The sequence below is a fragment of the Microdochium trichocladiopsis genome (genome assembly GCF_020744255.1).
Source record: "Microdochium trichocladiopsis strain MPI-CAGE-CH-0230 chromosome Unknown B0I36scaffold_8, whole genome shotgun sequence".
Lineage (NCBI taxonomy): Eukaryota > Fungi > Ascomycota > Sordariomycetes > Xylariales > Microdochiaceae > Microdochium > Microdochium trichocladiopsis.
Window position 1 is genome coordinate 2,178,942 of NW_025763551.1, and position 19,133 is coordinate 2,198,074.

The following is a 19,133-nucleotide window of genomic DNA, read 5'->3' on the forward strand; positions in this document are numbered from 1 at the left end:
CAGCTTTCCTCGTCTGCGCAACGTCCCTTGGGCCTTGACTCATTTACCGCTTGTTGCCCTAAAGCCGGTGTCGCAGATCGCAACTGGCCCCCCCAACCCCCTGCCTGTGCGCATCGTCTTTGGGAAACACTCGCCCGCCCCCCCACACTCCCGGATCCCGTCACAGCAGAAATACCCTGCGTCTCCTTTCAGAGCGGGGCCACGGAGGTCCTCGTCTTTCTTCTGAGCAACCCCTCAACTGACCGGCTCCTCGCCCTCCAGATCGCGCTTAAGTGCAAGCAGTATCATCCACCACGATTCCAGTCCGTGGCCTTCCCATCGCCACGGCGTTGCTACTTGCTTGTCAGCACATTTCCAGAAAAGAATCGCGTGCTCGAGCGCAACCACGAACGCCACGATGGCTCAGGCTGGCTTCAACCACTTTGGTGGGAGCCACAATGCTGGCGGTAGCATTAACCCCAACGACCTCATGGGCGGCGGCTATGGCTCGTCCTATTCGAACAACTTCTCAGGCAACAGCTCCTCAAACAACATCTTCACAGAAGACGATCTCCTTGATAGCCTGGGTAGCCCCACGGATGGCATGTACAACAACCATGGCCACAACCAGAATCACGAGATGGGGAATGTCAACGAAATGAACATGGGTTATTCGTCAGGCGTTTATGCCTCACATCACAATTCTGGTAGTCTGCAGATTGATCAGAACCACATCAACGGTTACTCGAATACACCAGACGGCGACCCGATTCAGAGTCCATTTGTTCACAGCTTTGGCGGTCCACAATTCAGGCAGATGCAGAACTTCGGCTCCTCCCTTCAGTCTCCCGTCTCGTATTCCGGCTCTCCGCTCACGGGCTCTGACCCCAACAACGACAACGGAGATTCAAATTACCTCAATGCCAAGTCTCGAGCTAGACTCTCTCAGAGCATGCAGCGCAAACCCAGCAACCAGAGGAGCCCTCTTACTCCAAAAGCGGCCTCGGCCATGCCCACCATGGACGGGCAGGCATTTGGTGCACAGCCTATCCGGACTGCCAATGGCCACCATGAGAAGTCCCCATCCAATCAGTGGATGCCTACGCCCAACAGCCTTGGTTCTTTCCCGGGCTCCGGTTTCTCGTCACCCATGCAGCATGCTATGCAAAACACACAAATCACCGATGTTTTGCTCAAGGGTGGCACTTCTATGCCTGCAAAGCTTGGCGCCAATGGCGGCCAGGCGGGCGTCTCTACGCAGGAGATGAAGAGGAAGCGGCGGCGGGAGTCTCACAACCTTGTCGAGCGCCGTCGGAGGGACAACATCAACGAACGAATCCAGGATCTCAGTAAATTGGTCCCAACACATCGCCTTGAAGACGACAAGATTCGCAAGCTTATCCAGAACGGCACACCTCTCTCCCCAAGCCTCACTGCAGTGAACTCTGGACCGGCAACATCTGGCCTTGCGGCTCCTGGTGCCAAGCGGGCGACTGGTGTCGGCAACATCACGACTGGCTTGCCTCTCGAAGATAAGGACAAAGGCCCAAACAAAGGCGACATCCTTAATGGTTCTGTCAGCTGGACACGCGATCTCATGTGGATGCTGAACCTCAAGCTTCAACAGCAGCAAGAGCTCATCGAGATGATCATCGACCTGGGTGGTAATGTACCGTTCGAGTTCACCGAGGACGAGAAACGCATGCAAACCGAGCTCATGGAGACCATGGCCAAGAATGACGTACACTCATTCTCATATTCTCGTCGTCAGGGCAGTGGGCTGCGCGTTCCTGACCACACAGATTATCGTGGAGACCCGCTTACGGCTGTCACGAATGGCATTGAGGGTATATCTGTCAGCCCCGATGACAATGACGCTTACGACGTTGGATCCGATCTCGTCCATGACAATTTGATGTGGAATGACGACAACAACAACGTCTTCAAGGAGGAAGATGAGTACAACCTCAGCAACGACATGGACATGGCTTGAGGCACCACTGTTCCCAATCTCTCGCTACTGTCACGCAGCTGGCGAGCCTAAGGCAGGAATCGATCATACCCTACCCATCGTCGTCGCAAATTGTCTCGCGCCATTCTCTCGCTTCGTCTCGCTTCGTCTCGCGGGCGTTGCCCTGTCTGATCGCTTTACTCTCCCAGTTGCATTTCCACCTTTCCAATAGCATTTCATGCTCTCTCTGGCGTCGGTTTCACACAAGGAGGTTCTTTTTGGGAGCGCTGCTGGTAACTGGATCGCAGTCGCTCAACAGTCGACTCTGCTGTTTCTCTCACTAGGTCATGCGCCAGGGTATTTTCTGTCCTCTCTGCATCATCAGTCATTTTAGTCTTTCACTGTTTCAATGATACCTGACCTGCATCTCGTGGAGTTGAAACTCCCGAACTCGGTCACCGCGTTTTGTTTCACACATGAATTTCTGGCATTTGGCACACAGCTGTACCCCGGGACTCAAACCCTGGTTCATCATGTCAACGGCGCTCTGCCGGATAGGCTGGTTTTTTCGGTTTTTCCCCCCCTCGAAAGGTGGGCAGCGTTTACACGGTTCATAGCACATCATTATCCTTACTCTTTGTAGCCGATCTCAAAGCCACGGCATCATAATCACATGTATCTGACATTATCAAGCTCTTCTTATCCCACAATCTGAGACGGTACAGGTTCTATCCCTAGTGGCAGGTGTGTGCCAAGCCACATTCTAAGATTGAATGAGCCATACCGTAGACAGTGCCTACCAATGCCTCACGGTGACCAGGTGCTCGCTCATTGCGGTTAAGAGTGCCCAGGCTTCCTTCCTCTTCATATTGTCCTCTTGCAGAGCTATGCGCTCCAGTGCCGTGCGACCATTAAAGTATTTCCAGAACACGGGCCATGCTCTCTGGACTTTCGGATCTTTGAACCGCCGCCCAATGGCAGACAGATACAGGGAGTCGTGGCCAGTGGCCTTTTTCGCGTCAACAATGATGTATGGCTGCAAATGGGAGAGATGTGACGCCGAGTTCTTGGACGGCGCCGGGGTTCCTGTCGGCACAGGCTTCCGAGCGTGCGCAGCGGCCTTTTCGGCTGCTTCGCGCTGGCTCTTCTCCGCGATGCGTGAGAGTCGGGCTTTCTCGGCGGCCAGCTCGCCTGTCGTCGTCGTCGTCGTCATCATCAGGGTGGTAGATTGCCTCATGGAAGAATCGGGCATTGATGGACCGGTAGCTGATGTCGGTGATGCGAATGCAGTTCTCTCGCTGCTGGCGCTGACTGTAGAGATCTGTGAGGCCTCCATGGACACCGAGTCTACCGATGATGTAGACATATGCCGCTGGTGCTGCAGGTTCTGAGGGTACTGCATGTACTCGGAAGTATCCGATACAGATCCAGTCGGAGAGACCAGGTCGTCCAGAGAGTTCGTAGCGGCCATATTACCACCACTAGGACTTGACCCCTTCCTTCCCGAGGGCGATGCTGGTGACATTTGCGCACTTTGCGCGGCAACTGCTTTGAGCTCGTCGGCTTCGAGTTGGTATTCGACCTCGTACAGAATCTCAGGCCAAACGACAACATAGGCAAAAGTGCAGAGCTGCGTGACCCACCCGCCACGCATGAGCCAAGCCAGCATTTGCAGATACGTTGGCCGGTGGCTCTTGCTGGGTGCGAATGACTTGTAGGAGCGAGGTGCAACAGATAGGTCTGCCAGGAAGTTCGGCAACGGTGGCGCCAGTGGGAATGCCCGTGTCCATGCTCGAGACGCCTGAGGTAAAGCGCTCGCGTTGCTATTGGGTGACATGATATAGACATCACGGGCGTGAAGAGGGGGAATGGCGATCGCCCGGCGCCAGAATATGAAGTGCTGCGCGTACTTGCGCACCTGGGCTGGCGAAAGCGTATTTCCATGTCCAATCTGATGTATGCTGAGTATTGGGACATGAAGTCAGTCCCGGTCAGTCACAAAGGAGCTTGGCAGCACTTACGACATTGTGGGCTTCGTGAGCCGAACAAACTCAACCATCGCTGCAGTTGTCTCATCCGAGTCCGCTTGTAACTCTGCTATTACTTTTTTCTCGTCGCTGATGAGGAGCAGTGCAAAATTTCTGTCCAAGAAGCCTGGATCGTCTAGGCTATCCTCGACGAAGCTATTTGCGGTGGTGATCCACAGCCCCTGCGGACGCACATGGTCTTCCGAAGGCAAGTCCGTCACGTAAAATGGGACCGGAATCTGTACCGAGTGTGTGACTGGTCCTTCGGCAGTCTCCAACTGGAGTGCCGCGATTCGGTTGTGCGATATGGCCTCGTACACGTCTTGAATGGACGCTGCGAGCGATGAAGTTTGGAGGATTTCTTTCCAGAGAACCTCGACTTTCGTTTCTGCAGGTACGTCGTCAGCTAGTCTTGCTTTGAGTGGCGGGGGGGACCAGTGACTGAGCCGACTTACTCCTCTCACGGCCTTTATCCTTGAGCGCAAGGATCCCCTTGGACTCTTTCCACATGAAATCACTTTTCTCCTGGCTGTACTTGTATGCTTTGTTGATCTTCTTGATAATGTGCGAGTACAAGGTGTCGATAAGCTCACCAGCCTCATGCTTCTTCGGGTTCAGAATGAAGACGACGTTGAACATGGTCATTCCGCTCTTCTTTTCCTCCTTATCCAGCCCTTCGTTGTCGGAAAGGACGGCATCCGTCGCCCTGTCAGCTTCATCCTGCGATCCTTCTGCGGCACTGAGATGCTGCGATTCCCAAGTCGTAGCCTTGTCAAGCGGTCGTGGGCTTTGTTCCCGGGGATGCGTGCCGTTATCGGTGAAATGGGATGCTTGAGTCTGGGACCGTGTAGCCTTCCTCCTTCTCCGCTTCTTGGACTTCCAGATGCCGCTCTCGGGCACGTAGACAGGATATGAGACAAAGTAGAGCCGTTCCAGTGAGACTTGGAAGAGCTTCTTGTGAAACGCGCGCGACGGCGTCAACAGGCTCTCCAGGTCCTTTGTAGGGTAGCCGGCGACATGTTCCCAGGGCACAGCAGAAGAGCTGCTGGTCGCACCCATGCGCTCGCTGCCTGGCACTGCTCCGGGAACTGTGCCACTGGCTGGGCGCGTGAAGTGTTCGAGGAGCACGTCATCCTCGTCGTCCAGCTCGTCGGCCGCGATCGCCGACCCGGCAATGGCAGCTGATTTGGCAGCACCATGCGATCTGTCTCGCGAGGGCGTGATGTCAGGTGGATAGTGGAATACGAAACGGGGTCCGTCCCGTGAGCGATTGACCACGAGGGCAATCCCTAGAAAGTTGGACGAGTCGGGCAGGACCGCAGCTGCCATGCTGTATAGCCCGTCGGCGCGAGTACTGCAGCCTCCTGGGGTCGCTACCTTGACAGCAAGAGTGCCGGTGTGGCTGGGGACACCGTACACGAAACTCTACTATTTACCAGCCTCAATGATGACTCAGGGATTCACAAGAGGGTGCATCCATCGATCGGCTATGAGCTGTTGTGGTGAGGCGACCAGATGTCTGTTCCCAAGAGACACACGGGCGAAGATTGATCGAGCCTTGGATCAACCAAGATCGAGAGACTGGTGTGAAGCTGAAGGAGCGTCACTGGAGAGGCAGTCGATGTCAATGTGCATAAGTGGGGCAGCCCAGAAGATCGGCTGAGTGAATGCCTGGTAACAAGCTACCCCTGGAGTGGAGTGACGGCCATGCCATCTGGGCTTGGTCATGTTTCTCAGTAATTCAAAATCTGCTCAGGGTGCGCCTGCACGGTAATTAATGCTTCTGTGTCTTGTTTCTATATATGTACAGCTAAATTCGTAACAATTGTGCAGTGGGTGGTCGTAGTCTTCAATCATGTCGGTCATTACAGCGTTCCTCCCTCTTCGCCTCCTCCCCAATTCTGGAGGCTGGCTGACCTTATGCCGCCTCTTGCGCAGTCCATCGACGAGACCTCCAAATGACTGAGCTGCTCGAGAGCTCTCATAGTTGAGCGCCGACTAAGCCAAAGCCAACACCGGCAAGCACGCCAGCCATGCACGCTGCTGTTGGCCGCGCTGCATTGCCTGTGCCAATGATGAAGCCGTTGTTCGTGCCTGTCTGCGTGCATTGGGAGCCCTGAAGGCCATGGCACGCCTCGCGAGAGAGGCTCTGGCACACCGACGTGGCGGTGGGCAGGGCGACAGCCGGCCGCGTTGGCGCAACAGTTGTGCCGCCTCCGCCGGGGACAACGATGGTAACACCGTACCCATTGTTGGCACCCGCCAGATCAGCAGTGCAAGCCTGGTAGTTGGCATTACACTGGCTGACTGCTGCCGAGCAGGCTCCAGAGTTGGAAAACGAGGTGGCGACATAGGGGAACGGGAAATACGTATTAGGCACGTACGACACCGCGGGTGCCCCAGTGCCTGACGGTGCTACGCCCGTACATACATTGCTGCCGCGACAGTTCTAGTCAGTCGCCTTTTCGACGCTCGAGGAGGTCGCGTCACTTACCCCTGTGGACAGCATGCAGCCTGGTTGTTGCCGTCGAGCGCGCAGAGTTGGCCGTTCCGGCAGCAAACACCCAGGAAAGCAGAGCCCCGATCCTCACAGCTGAAGTAGCCGCCTGGGCAGCTGACGGCCCTTTGCAGCGGCGCAAACTCGACAAAGTTGGTGAATGCCAGAGTTGGCTGCGGGTCCGCGAGAGCCTGAGCAGGCGGCGGTGTTGTCGCCGTGGCCATGGCGGGCGTCGCAGCAGCCCAAGCAGCAATGGCAGCGGCTGCTGCAGTTCGGCGGTGCATCCTGCTGGGAGTTGTTTGCATCAAAGCCGCGTTTCGCAGTCGGGCTGTTGCTGCTCCTGTCGGCTGGGGTGAGACCTAGAAAGGAACAACGAGGTGACTGGCGATTGATGCGACGGAGAATCAGGGTTGAGTGCCAGTTCCAGAACGGGCGAAGGGGGCCTGCAGCTGGATCGTCGACTTTTGAGTGGTTGCATCGACGGCCCCAGCAAGCGCTGCCAAGGCTCGTACAACACGCATCGCAATGCTCACGGTCAGACCTGTCCGCACCTTGCTGCGACCGTATGTCGTCGTCCTGCAGCAACAGCACAGCAACCAGAGAGGCACATGGCGAGCAGGGGGGGGGGTGGATTGCGGTCCTCTTCCCGGGTAGCTTGTGCCAAACTCGAGCAGAGAGATGTGGGGACCGCATCAATCGCCTCCGACCTTGCAACGCCCTCAAAGTGTATTCTCTTCCGCAGCAGCGTCGAACTCGGGAAATCTATCACCCTTGAGACGATCCAGCTTGGCTTCCTGCTTCCAAGGAACGCTTGTTTGGCTGGGCTCACTGCAATACAACCCTGGCACCGCCCTCCTAGCCAGCACCATGAGCACCTTTGGCAGTCCTGGAGGCAGCACCTACTCTGGCAAACCCATCCCGTATGGCCCACTTCTCATGGACATTGTGGCAGCCCTACTAATACGATACCATATGTCCCAGGCCAGAGAGAGGCAGCTTCCCGCTTGATCACGATGGTATGTCACCCCAAGAGCTCTTTGTTGTCCGCCATGGCACCCAGATCCGCAGTCCGTCCCTCTTGTGTTGTTTCTGACCCATGCGTGCAATATCGTTGGGGCGGCAGGCGAGTGCAAGGATGTCATGAAGCAATATCTAGCATGCATCAAAAAGGTCAAAGGCGTCAACGAAGACCAATGCCGCAACATCGCAAAGGCATATCTCTCATGCCGCATGGACAAGTAAGCAGGCAAACTCCATCTCAATGTGTCGTCGACCTGTCCCCGAGACTGACCTGCGCGGACTTGGTACAGAAACCTCATGGCGCGAGACGAGTTCAAAAATCTCGGTTTTCAGGACGAGGCCAAGAAGCCTCTGAGCCCACCACAAAACCAACCACCCGAGAAGGGCAAGAAGGGCGAGCTCATGTGGTAAGAGTTGCGCGGCCAGGTTCTGCTCACAGCCCTTGATACCGACAAGTTCATGTGTGGCGCGCATCATCGCACCCTCGTGACCTTGGATAGATACGGCCTCATCATGTCAGGCTATACAATTATGCACATGGCTCGTCCAACGAGACGTTTGTCCACAGCAATCAATCCACAGCCGTATGAATGCCGCCTAGGGCAGCCAAGTCTTTCCAGGCTCCAACCACCCACGGACGGCCGTCAAGGCCCACCCAGGGTTCATATGGCCGATCAACTGCCAGCCAGCCTGCTCAATCTCGTACAATGTGGCCCGACATCGGCTAGGCGTTGCAGGGTTCCGCGAAGACTCGCTTGTCTGCTTTGTAAATTAGTTGTACACTAGATCGCAGCTGCACGACGGAACATTGTTCTTCGGCGCTGGCGTATGGCGCCATGTTACCTGCGGAGCTCAAGTATCACGCAAGTAAGACTCATCCAAATAAGAAAGTCAAACCTGTTCATTTCTGAACCCACAAATGCGATGCATCAAACTGCTTGCCTGGCAACAGGCCGTTGTCAAGATTACGGAAGCGGTGCGGAGCGTGCGGGGATGCGGAGTCCAAAGAGCGGGGGCTTCCGTGGTGGGCTCGCCAGGGCCCGGACCGAGGGCAGGCCGTCCGCCCAGCTACCTGTCATCTGAGAGCTCGATTTAAATGATGGCTCTTGGTCCTTGGCCTCTTTTTGGAGTCATTTCCCCTGCATTATTTCCGGAATATTACAGGCATAGACCGTCATCGAGCATCAAGCACATTCCATATATGGAGAGGAGTTGAGCACGAATGTCGCAATTGGTTCGTGCTCCAGCCTTTCCGGCTTGCGTACCGAGGCTCGGCGCCGGCCTAGCCTCTCTCAATATCCGCACATTCAGCTGTCTTGGCCCACGTCAAAATGAGAGTAGCGGCACTCTCTCCAATCTCACGATTGGAAAGCACACTCGTGTCATCTTCCAGGGCTTTACTGGTATGGCTTGCCATGTTTTCCATGATGTGCCAGAAAAGTGAAATAGTACTGATCCAAGCCCTTGCGTTTAGGACGGCAGGCCACGGCCAATGCTCGTGAGTCCCTTGCCTGGGGGACTAACATTGTCGGAGGTGTGAAGCCTGGAGGCGGAGGTGAACATCTTGGACTGCCTGTACTCCCGTCTGTCAAAAAGGTCAAGACAATACAGACGCCTCGCTCCCTCACAAGCCGTGGCTACGGTGGTGTCGTGTGAATGCTGACCATGCCGTGGTAGAGGACAGGCGGTCGAGACCCTCAAACCGGATGCCACCGGTATCTATGTTGCTGCTCACCAGGCCGCTGCTGCGATAGAGGAAGCGATTGATGCAGAAGTACCGTTGATTGTTGCTGTCGCCGAACACATACCGCTCCACGATATCCTCCGAGTACGTCCGAACGAAGCGTTTTGGCCCAGTGGCATAAACCATTACTTGCCCCAAGGACAGATTTGATCTGGATTATACTGGGTGTAATGCCACTGACGCATTTGGCTTGATTGACTATAGATACATTCCATATTGAAGACGCAGACTGCCTCGCGGCTTGTTGGAGCAAACTCACCAGGTATCATCTCCTCGGTCGGGAAATGCAGGATTGGCTTTCAGCCGTTGTCATGCTTCTCGCCTGGCCGTGTCGGTATAGTGGCCCGGTCGGGTACGCTAAGCTATGAAAGTGAGTATTGTCTAATGCCACAAAAGCGCCGAGCAACGAGCTAATATATCCCAAGCGGCTGCCTCAACCCTTCGCAGCGGTTTGGGTCAGAGCATGTGTATAGGAGTTGGCGGAGACATTCTGCCAGGCACGACCATTGTCGATGGCCTCAAAGTTTTGGCAGATGACCCGGACACGGAAGCTATTGCGCTTGTAGGTGAAATCGGTGGCCATGCGGAGCTTGAGGCTGCGGATTGGATCCGACTGTACCGTGAAAGAACCGACAATCCAAAGTGAGTGGCGAGCAAGTTGAAGCCCCCTGCCGAGAATATCCTGCTAACGGTAACGCGCAAGACCCATTGTAGCAATCATCGGCGGTCTCACAGCACCGCCTGACCGCATCATGGGTCATGCCGGAGCTTTTTTACTTCCTGGGGAGCCATCGGCGCTCGACAAAGTCAAGGCCTTGGAGAACGCCGGAGTCGCTATCGTCAACCACCCCTCAAGATTCGGGCCCGTTATCAGTAATTTACTCGCCGGAAGGCTGGTCTCGTCTGTTCATGGTGTCGACAACAAAACAGGTCCTCATGGCGGTGGCGCCGCCAATCAGCAACAAACTCGGGGTCTGCACACCTTGGGCAGATCTTGCCCAAGCTCCCGAACAGCTGATTGTAGAACGAAGTTGTTCTCGCCACCTGTGCATCCAATTCGACAGCAGCAACGAAGCATCATACTCGCGCCTCAAACCGCCCTGAACCTGCTGAAGGGAAGAAACGTCGCGACGAACTTCTCGTCCGCAAATGCCGACGCACCGCGGACATTGGCAATCACCATCAACCGATCTACCAGTAGCCCAAGTGTCTTTGTCATTGCGGATCACAAGCAACCCACCGAGGCTGCGAAATTTGATTTTGACTACCGTCAAGGGACGAGTAGTATCTCTATGGACGATGTCGCTCGCGAGCTTGGATTCAGTAAGGACTCAGTTGCATCACTAAGGAGAACGGTTGATGAGTTAGTGAGCCTTTTCACAGAGAAGGAAGCCTACTTGGTGGAGACGCGCGTTGTAGAGAACCGCGACGGTTCGGGGGATTCGAGGGTGGAAATTGTTTCTGCGAAGCTTGGCTTCGACGATGCGGCATTCCGGAGCTGCAAGCGGCAAGGGGATATCCAGAGTCTGCGAAACACGGACTCGGCGGACCCTGTGGAGCTCGAAGCTGAGAGAGACGGCATAGTCTACATCAAGCTGGAAGACGGCACGATCGGAACCTTGGTGAATGGCGCAGGGCTGGCCATGAACACCGTCGACGCGCTTGCTGATGCTGGTGGCAAGGCCGCGAACTTCCTGGACACGGGCGGCAAGGCTACAAGTGAAACAGTCAAGAGGAGTTTTGAGATGATCCTCCAAGACCAACGGGTTAAGGTGAGTTTGTTTGCTCACACCACCTCAAAAGCCGGCGCCGGCTGCTATGAGGCAAGTGAGTGCTGGGGCCTGGCCGCTGACACAAAAGTGATAGTCCATCTTTGTCAACATCTTTGGTGGTCTGACACGCGGTGATATGATCGCAGAAGGCGTCGTTCTGGCTTTCAAGGACCTGCAGATGTCGGTACCTGTGGTGGTGCGCATTAGAGGAACCAACGAAAAGGAGGGCCAGAAGATCATCAAAGAGAGCGGGCTTCCGCTGTTCGCATTTGATGACTTTGACGAGGCCGCTGCGAAAGTCATCGAGCTGGCGGCGCAAAAGTAAGAGACGAGCTCGAGGGACCTTGGCAGCCTCGGAGCGAACTCTGGCGTTCAGAAGGCGCAGGGACTGGCAGCAGTCGCTGATGTCAAATGCTCGCGTAAATCGTAGCCATGCGGCCATCGACGACCACCTGATACGACCAGTATTTCACGAGCGGCATTGCATCAAAGGACAAGCGAGAGTTGCAGGATCATCATCCATTGTTTTTGAAGTTCCCTCGCTGGTGGCGTCGATGGAGTACCCCGTGCCAGCTAGATCTACCGATCGGGGACATAGTTGAATAAACCGGGGCCCCGTGCAGGGCAGAGAATAATTACTTTCTCTGTCAGTTCTTTGTCAAGTGCGAGCTGAGAAAGGGTCGTCGGGATATTGCCAACCGTCAGCGCAGAGGCGGTCGCATTGATGGGACAGAAGAGTACGCTTTGGCGACAGTACCAGAAAAGGATGGGTTATGACAAGTCAGACAAGCCAATTTTTTCCTATGATATGAATGGTATTTGAAGCTCATTTTGACACCAAAAGATCCAGGGTTCAATGGCACGAGCTCTCGCAAGTGGCCATGGCCTACGTGTTAGGATGCAGACTGTGTTCACTGGAGGGCACCAACCAAAGCCTTGATCCCGAGCTCTACACCTTGGCAAACGCCCACAATCCCCTCATCGATATGAATCTCGATTTCGTGTCTAAATCGGCATGGTGATGTTCATCGCGATCGAGGACTGCGTCGTTACGGATAGCCATCTCGCGCTCATCCTTGGCAAGTCTTGCGTGCTCAATCTCCTGCAACTTCCAAGCCCGGAGCGCCCAACCTGGATGAAGATCAAATCAGGAGTCATTCAAAACAAAAATCGCTGGAAGACCTGGGAGCAACATTGGGACTTACCGAACGCAGAACTTCCTAAATACATGCAGCCGATAAACACTTGAATGTTGGTGTATCCCCAAGAACCCGGTCTTTTCAGTTCCAGAGCTATGGCCTCGGAGAACATGGCAGGCAGGACCAAGGCGAGCCAGCTCATGGACAATGCTGTTTGCCAAATATCAGTTTCTGGACCTTGCCTGGCAGTCAAAGCAACACCTGAGAATTGGCTTGGAACCATCCATGCCATGCCACAACATGGACAGGACAGGCGCAATGGACGGCCCGGTGTTTAATGTCAGGGGACGCACCTGAAGGAGTGAGTGAGATACCGACAACCTCGGCGCATACAGGCGTGCATGATGCCCACATGACACCAGCCACGGGGCCACATAGGAGGGCGAACACGATGCATGCCGCAAGCGTCCTTGTCCCTGGCAGCCAGAAAACCAGGCACAGCACTCCAGAGAGCGCCGTTGATATCTGCGCGACATTGAGCCGACCATAGTGGTCGCTGGCCACTCCAATAATGGGTCGGCCAAGGCCTTGACCGACTGGTCATGTCAAGATAGCACGTTAGTAATTGGCATCAGCGAGATCGAATTTAGAACAAGATTGTTGAGGTGCGAACGTACGGTTGAACAGCGCACCGACCAATGACGCATTAGCAGCCGACAGCCCGATTGATTGGCAGTAGTCTACGAGTGAAAAGACCAGCGCGACGTAGGCGAGCATGGACAAGATGAGCCAACACTCGTAGAGGAGGAATTCGGGCCTACGAAGCAGAGCAGAGTTGAACAGAACGTGTACGGAGCCCGTGGCAGCGTTTCTGTCCTTGACGACAAACGCAGCGACTGTGTTGACCACAAGGCATATGATGGCGAGGATGCGGAAGGTCCAAGCAAGTCCGATCGACTGTATCATGGCACTGGTGGCGATCGAGTAGCACAGGCCGCCAAAGCCCGACCCTGCCGCGGCGATGCTGCTCGCGAGAGAGCGCCTCTTCTCAAACCCTGCCACGGTGTCAGTCTCGTCCATGGCCTTTCCAAATATGCCTGTCGAGAGACATGGCCTCCAGTAATATACTCACACTGCGCAGGCACAGGCGCAGAAGCCACAAAGCAGAGACCCATGCCGACGCCGAAAGATATGCCCTGGCTGAGAAGCAGGTGCCACAGCTCTGTGGCGAAGGAAGCGCCGAGGAACCCGATTCTGACCAAGCATTAGCCGGCGATGCCAGATGTTTCAAACACACACAGCCTTTCTCGGTGCGACTCACGACTCGAAGATGACGCCGATGAAGATGGTCATGCTTGTGCCACAGCGCTCCCACCGGATCAGCATTGTCGCCAGTGGGGAGCAAAGCATGCCTGGGCCGATTGTCAGCATGCAATCAATAAGAGGAGGGACCGCAGTTTTGACGAGCTCACTGATGGAAATGGAGAGACCACCGACGAAGGCATATTGAAGCGCTGTCACGCCAGGGAAGAAATTGTTTCGGAGGTAATAGGCCAGAAAAACAGCAAAGCTCTGGAATTGGGTTGCATTCTAATTATCAGTCGAGTCTATTCCACAACACCCACACGCCGCATAGAAAGTATACAATAGTGTACTGAAAGGTCACACGGTTGTCTTAGAGGGGGAGGTACGTACCGAATTGAGACCCCAGGTGTGCATGTTGATCACAAAGACAGCGGCGACAACGCACCAGCCATAGCCGCCTTCTTTGAAGGCCGGTGGCGCAGGCTCTGTGTAACCCGGCGCACCTGGACCGTGCCGTGAGACGCTGCGTGCCTCGCTGGTGTTTCCGGGGGCATCTGCACCTCCGATGTCTTTCTCGGAGCTGGCCATGCTGTCGGCGACTTGCGCAGATCTTGGGCGCTGTGCTTCAGAGCATAACACAACCAGCACCGGCGATGCTGGCGGGAGTGATGCGGTGAGGCCAGTGTCGTGTGCCCGATTTTCTCATGGATGCGCGCTGGAATTGGGATGGATGGGCAACCAGCGTCGGGATCGCAGAGGAGCAGACCAAAGAGGTGCCAACAAATTAGCAAGCAGTCGAGCTACAAACTGGGTAGAATGTCATGACGCCTGCCTCGGTAAAAGCGCGCCGAGTCCCTGATGGTGTGTCCGGGAATAACACTTCAACAACGGAGGCGGGCCCGGACCGGAAAGCCGGGTGCTGCCCCAGGGGTATGAAGCCCCGGCGCCAAGGCCATGACCGCCAAGGTCGGGGTCCATGTACGTAAGAGCACAAACTCGGAACGACCTGGGTGCCGACACCGGCTGGCCTAGATTGACTTATTTCGCAAGCACTTTGGTATAGTGGGCCTCTATCTCTTGCGATGGTAGGCAAGACGTCTGCTCCAAGGCCACGCACAACTCAGTTTACGGCGCAGATCAGTACGGGACTGCTCACAATTTGATCTGTACTTGACGTAGACGGACGAGATGCGACTCAGGCTGTGCAGGTGACGTGATCTCAATTATACATACGCAGTCACAAAAAGGTAGTACACATGTCCCACGAAGCCGGAAGAAGTTGGTCACGAGAGACGCCTGACGGCATTGAGCACGAAGCGGAACCTTCTCGAGATGAGACATGCTGATGATTGGAGAAAAACGTGCAACAGCTGTCTCACAAATACTGCGAGGAACATGCCGCTGCGAGCGTCTTGACATGACTGCTCGAGATTGCGCGGAAATCCTCATTTTAATCGTCTCGACCTGCCTGTGCCAGCGGTTCACTACTCCTCGCCAATCACTCCAATTGCCGTCCTTGACCCAATGACCATGATTGTGCACCAGTCTGAAGAGTAGCAAAGAAGTAGGTAGCGGACTTGAGCGTTGAAGCTGAGCCTGAATGCGCTGCCCACCGAGGCATGCAAACGCAGTGGAAGTCCATTTGCCTCGCCATGTCCTGTGGACATTTGCCGCGTCACAGCCACATTTCCGGACCGGGCAGTACAAGTGCCGGCTGCGATGTCTTCGTATCCTCCACGCCATGCAACAGCTCGCCTCCAACTTCGTGGCAAGCGACGCCCAGAATGGTCAGGGTGGCAGGAGAGTGAGAAGAGAACAATCTCGAACCGATGGTGCCTGAAAGATCGGCTGAGAACACGCGTCGACGATTAAGGAAGTAGCCGGCGGGCCGAGTTAATTAAGCCACGACGTGATTGGATCTGACATTGAGCCTAGAAGGCCTCGAAATGGCAAGTGGGAGTTGCGTCGCAACACATCGAATGCCTGAGAGGTACAAGAGACAGCGCAATCCTACAATGATAGCATAACGCATGATTCTGCACAAGGTGACAGCATACTCGACTGCGCCACGCGTGAGTCACCGTGCTGCTGTCGGGCCATGCTTTATCTCCATAATCGTAGATTGCATGCACTGATCGCCTGGTGCCTCAATCCCTACCCCATCTCCGTGTTGAGCGGACTGCGAAGTGTAATGCACGGGCATGTGAAGAAGGGGTGGACCTTGGGGAGAGCAGGCTAGGCCGCCTCATTGCCTGGTCAACAGGTACGTTGGGGCTCATGGCCAATGACATCGCGCCCTGGCCCCGGCGCTCTTGACCCCGGCCAAGACAACAAGACCTAGACGACAAGGTCGCCGTCTCCACCTCCATCATTAAGTGTTGACTCAATTCACGCTGCGCTTTTGTTGATGGCCGTCGCCTCCAAGCCGCCTTCCCTCACCCTCGTCTTTCTTAAACAGAATGCCTTTGTCCCAACCAATGCCGCACCTCCATACCCTCCGCCACAACGTCAACATTGTCATCGTCCCTGTGCCAAACAACATAGAACCATCGCCCGGTTGCTTCCATCCAAATCATGCTTTCCCGCGGTCGCTCAAAGGAGCGGTCCTCCGCCAGGAAGGTGACACCGCCCTCGCCTTCATACATGACTAGCGACCAGTTCGGTGAGTCCCAGTCCCGCCTCAGTGCTTTGGTGTCCAGCTGTGGCTCATCTCCTTCATCCTGCAGCGGCATACCTTGCCAGCCTGCGCGATTCTCGCCAGGCCAGGCCCGCCGGTGCCCGCCCGCCGCCCTCTTCAACTTCACTTCCGCGCCACGAATCCGAGCGCCCAGCTCCTAGCCGACCATCTATCGGTGCTGCTTCAATTGCCTCGCAGAAATCGCTGCCCATTCTACCAAAGACAATGCCTGCCGAGCCCAGAGTTCCCTCCGGCCGGCCTAGCCTATCTGGGTCCATGGCCTCGCGCTATTCGGCCATGTCGACCTCTACGCGCGACTACTACCCCGACAAATCTGTCGCCCCTCTCAAACCAGGCCAAGTGGTTCCGAGTGCCACATACATCGAGCGCGGCCAGCGGTGGATGGAGAAGGAGGAAGCCGTCTCTCTGCGCCAAGCCATGGTCGACATGGACCTGAAGGACCAGAAGCCCTCAGAAGATGCCACGGACGAGACTCGGCTTTATACTGCAGCCCTCGACGAAGCTGCCGAGCTCGTCTGGCGACACCAGAATGGGGTGAAGCCCCCACAGCCAGGTGCTCCTTATGCCTACAAGTCTCACCTGCGCCAGAACAGCTATGCCCATGCTCGAGCCGCTAGTGCCGGCCGATACGGTACAGATATCGTGGCGACCGGCTTGGCGAGAGATCGCACCCGCTCAGTCTCAGGCAGTTCATCCGGAAGCGATGGCAGAGCGAGCCCCGACAACAGCCGGGGCAGCTTAGAGCATTCTCGCGATACAGCCGACGAACACTCCAGCTCCAAATCTTACGGTGCTCTGGAAAGGACAGGACGACGCACATCGAGCCAGCGCCGTCGCAGTAGCCTCAAGCGTAATATTAGTGGGGAGATCCAGAAACCGTTCTCCGGAGACCAGATTTGGGAAGAGCCCGAGAGTAACACCTACGAAAAAGACCAATCACGGGGAGTCCTCGCGTCTGAGGATCCTCTGAAACCAAACCAGGGTAATGCCACTACCGCTGCTCCCACCGCCATAAAAGCCGCTGTCGCCCCAACACGGGCCACGACAGCCCCGCCCTCAGCTTTCAAGCTGTGGTCGAGAAGGGAGATACACAAGAACCCCCCCTCCCAGTCGCGCAATGCGGGATACACGACCAACAGCCCATTCGACCGTCGCAATAAGCAGGTCACGGATGAGGTTCCCAAGAAAAATGGAATTGAGATCCGTGGCGACGACATCCGACAGGCCACCACCATGCGTCTACAGGATCGGAGTGCCAAACTTCCGACGCCGTCTGCGGTCAGCGATAGTCCCGGACGCCCCATCGTAAGCTTTGACAAGAACTGGAAGGCCCCAGAGCAGGGTACTGATTCGAGGCCAGAAGTCGCCGTGCCCGTCCCTGTCGAGCTCGGACCGAAAACGCAGGGGCCGCAGTCACAGCCGACCGTCCCTACTATCACGACTACACCGCACATTGATGCTCTGCCGACCCCGCAAAAGCAGTCGGCCATCTCATCTCCCATCCCAAGTATTCGCATAGAAGCCAACCCTAAGTCTTCTATTCCAGCCATCATAGTGGGCGATACCTCTCCACCGGTTCCCACAATCGTGTTGCCAGGAGATGAGAGCTTTGGTACCGACCAGACACTTGATAAGAACCCAACCATTCCTATCATTGTCACGCCCGACGATGACAACGGTACCAATAACGGCTCGCGTGACGTCCACGTCAGCATGGCAGCACCAAAGGGTTCCGCGAGGCCGCTGCCAACGCCGACCAGGCGCACCGGACCAAGTCAGCAGACACACAGTTGGGACGATCGAAGAAGGAGCCATTGGTCGCCGGCGCCGAACGCCACTGCTAGGGTGACTGCCTTATGCCACGAATGTCAGCTGCCCATCGAGGGCAAGGTCGTAGCTCTAGGCGGTTCGCAAGAGCGTTTCCACCCTCAGTGCTTCCGTTGCCATACATGCGGCACGCGGCTTGAAGCCCTTGAGATTAGTCCGGAACCCGACAATTTCCGTGCCGAACGTCTTGATCGTATTCGGCGGAGGGCAGCCGGTGAGCTCCTTGATGAGACCCCTGGCCAGACCATGGGTGAGGATGGAGACGAGCGTCTCCGCTTCTTCTGTCATCTTGACTGGCATGAACACTTCGCACCCCGCTGCAAGCACTGCAAAACGTCCATTCTCGGGGAGCACATTGTTGCGCTTGGGGCACACTGGCATTACGGTCACTTTTTCTGTGCCGAGTGCGGGGATCCTTTTAAGCAGGGCATGACACACATCGAAAAGGACGGCTACGCATGGTGCGTGAATTGCCAAACCAAGCGGACGGAGCGGCGCGCGCCGAAGTGCCGCAACTGCAAAAAGGCAGTTATCGGTCAGTACATCCAGGCACTCGGGGGGGAGTGGCACGACGAGTGTTTCCGGTGCGCCACGTGCCATGGCGGCTTTGATGACGGGCAGATTTTCCCAGTGTCGCGTGGCGGCGAAAACATCGTGTTGTGCACAATGTGCCGCGCAAGCGAGCTCAAGATGTAGTAAAGGTCAGTCGTGGGATTGTGTCGAACGGCCAGGATTTGGACTGAGGTGTGTCCTTGGCATACATGTGGGAACGATTGTGACGACATGAACGTGGGAGCAAGGAGTATTGGGAAGGCTTGAGGATTTTAGCACGCGTGCCTTGCTTCTTGATTGAGTGTTTTGAATTTTATGCCTTTTCTCAGTTCCTCTGCCTGCATCAATACGACCATCGCCATATGAAATTGACGTGAGGAGCCCACGGCAGTACGGAAGTAGCCACGACTTTACTGAACGAGCATGCCTCGCACGCGTGATAGTGGGAAGTACTGGAGGCAGGTCACAAAACTTGCTTGGCGTGTTGCGCGATACATGGGCTCTGCGCGATGGTCTCGCGACGGCCTGGCCGCGCGTGAGCTGTCCAAGTGCTTCTGAAACTGTATATGATCTAGACGAGAGCCTGCAAGATGGGGTGGGTGGAATCTGTGCGCGACGATGG

At 55.8% G+C, this 19,133-nt stretch overlaps 8 protein-coding genes across 8 annotated transcripts; 4 read left to right on the top strand and 4 right to left on the bottom strand.

The window, feature by feature from the left end:
- Positions 1-397: 397 nt before the first annotated feature.
- On the top strand, positions 398-1,972 carry B0I36DRAFT_352221 (uncharacterized protein; the record flags this gene model as incomplete). The annotated part of the gene is made up of 1 exon (XM_046157091.1): positions 398-1,972. The coding sequence occupies one exon, from the start codon at positions 398-400 to the stop codon at positions 1,970-1,972; it is 1,575 nt and encodes a 524-aa protein (XP_046009563.1).
- Positions 1,973-2,639: 667 nt separating this feature from the next.
- B0I36DRAFT_386628 (nitrogen permease regulator of amino acid transport activity 3-domain-containing protein) lies at positions 2,640-5,559 on the bottom strand. Its single transcript, XM_046161121.1, has 3 exons — positions 4,413-5,559; positions 3,952-4,345; positions 2,640-3,891 (listed from the first exon to the last, which is right to left on the bottom strand). The coding sequence occupies exons 1-3, from the start codon at positions 5,284-5,286 to the stop codon at positions 2,727-2,729; spliced, it is 2,433 nt and encodes an 810-aa protein (XP_046009564.1). The 5' UTR covers positions 5,287-5,559; the 3' UTR covers positions 2,640-2,726.
- Positions 5,560-5,938: 379 nt separating this feature from the next.
- B0I36DRAFT_249062 (uncharacterized protein) lies at positions 5,939-6,678 on the bottom strand (the record flags this gene model as incomplete). Its single annotated transcript, XM_046150442.1, has 2 exons — positions 5,939-6,392; positions 6,452-6,678. The coding sequence occupies 2 exons, from the start codon at positions 6,676-6,678 to the stop codon at positions 5,939-5,941; spliced, it is 681 nt and encodes a 226-aa protein (XP_046009565.1).
- A 643-nt stretch (positions 6,679-7,321) lies between these two features.
- Positions 7,322-7,885, top strand: B0I36DRAFT_249293 (uncharacterized protein; the record flags this gene model as incomplete). The annotated part of the gene is made up of 4 exons (XM_046150463.1): positions 7,322-7,374; positions 7,436-7,470; positions 7,578-7,692; positions 7,765-7,885. The coding sequence occupies 4 exons, from the start codon at positions 7,322-7,324 to the stop codon at positions 7,883-7,885; spliced, it is 324 nt and encodes a 107-aa protein (XP_046009566.1).
- Positions 7,886-8,696: 811 nt separating this feature from the next.
- Positions 8,697-11,315, top strand: B0I36DRAFT_248759 (succinyl-CoA synthetase-like protein; the record flags this gene model as incomplete). The annotated part of the gene is made up of 7 exons (XM_046150412.1): positions 8,697-8,877; positions 8,949-9,070; positions 9,159-9,302; positions 9,423-9,588; positions 9,644-9,860; positions 9,922-10,990; positions 11,085-11,315. The coding sequence occupies 7 exons, from the start codon at positions 8,697-8,699 to the stop codon at positions 11,313-11,315; spliced, it is 2,130 nt and encodes a 709-aa protein (XP_046009567.1).
- Positions 11,316-11,532: 217 nt separating this feature from the next.
- Positions 11,533-14,256, bottom strand: B0I36DRAFT_157231 (major facilitator superfamily domain-containing protein). Its single transcript, XM_046148611.1, has 8 exons — positions 13,825-14,256; positions 13,602-13,701; positions 13,451-13,541; positions 13,262-13,383; positions 12,807-13,184; positions 12,483-12,725; positions 12,196-12,339; positions 11,533-12,121 (listed from the first exon to the last, which is right to left on the bottom strand). Exons 1-8 carry the CDS (start codon positions 14,020-14,022, stop codon positions 11,940-11,942), a joined length of 1,458 nt encoding a protein of 485 aa, XP_046009568.1. The 5' UTR covers positions 14,023-14,256; the 3' UTR covers positions 11,533-11,939.
- Positions 14,257-14,470: 214 nt separating this feature from the next.
- Positions 14,471-15,596, bottom strand: B0I36DRAFT_330473 (uncharacterized protein). The gene has a single exon (XM_046154842.1). The coding sequence runs from the start codon at positions 15,175-15,177 to the stop codon at positions 14,587-14,589; it is 591 nt and encodes a 196-aa protein (XP_046009569.1). The 5' UTR covers positions 15,178-15,596; the 3' UTR covers positions 14,471-14,586.
- Positions 15,597-16,008: 412 nt separating this feature from the next.
- On the top strand, positions 16,009-18,655 carry B0I36DRAFT_376140 (uncharacterized protein; the record flags this gene model as incomplete). The annotated part of the gene is made up of 2 exons (XM_046160426.1): positions 16,009-16,096; positions 16,161-18,655. 2 exons carry the CDS (start codon positions 16,009-16,011, stop codon positions 18,653-18,655), a joined length of 2,583 nt encoding a protein of 860 aa, XP_046009570.1.
- Between the last annotated feature and the right edge of the window lie 478 nt (positions 18,656-19,133).

Coding starts and splice junctions, on each gene's coding strand:
- B0I36DRAFT_330473 (XM_046154842.1), bottom strand. CDS start 15,177: ATGGCGTGGAGGATACGAAGACATCGCAGCCGGCACTTGTACTGCCCG.
- B0I36DRAFT_386628 (XM_046161121.1), bottom strand. CDS start 5,286: ATGGCAGCTGCGGTCCTGCCCGACTCGTCCAACTTTCTAGGGATTGCC. Junction 4,346..4,412: donor GGATAAAGGCCGTGAGAGGA/GTAAGTCGGCTC, acceptor ACGTACCTGCAG/AAACGAAAGTCGAGGTTCTC. Junction 3,892..3,951: donor CTCACGAAGCCCACAATGTC/GTAAGTGCTGCC, acceptor CCCAATACTCAG/CATACATCAGATTGGACATG.
- B0I36DRAFT_157231 (XM_046148611.1), bottom strand. CDS start 14,022: ATGGCCAGCTCCGAGAAAGACATCGGAGGTGCAGATGCCCCCGGAAAC. Junction 13,185..13,261: donor TGCGCCTGTGCCTGCGCAGT/GTGAGTATATTA, acceptor ACACCGTGGCAG/GGTTTGAGAAGAGGCGCTCT. Junction 12,122..12,195: donor TTTAGGAAGTTCTGCGTTCG/GTAAGTCCCAAT, acceptor ATCTTCATCCAG/GTTGGGCGCTCCGGGCTTGG.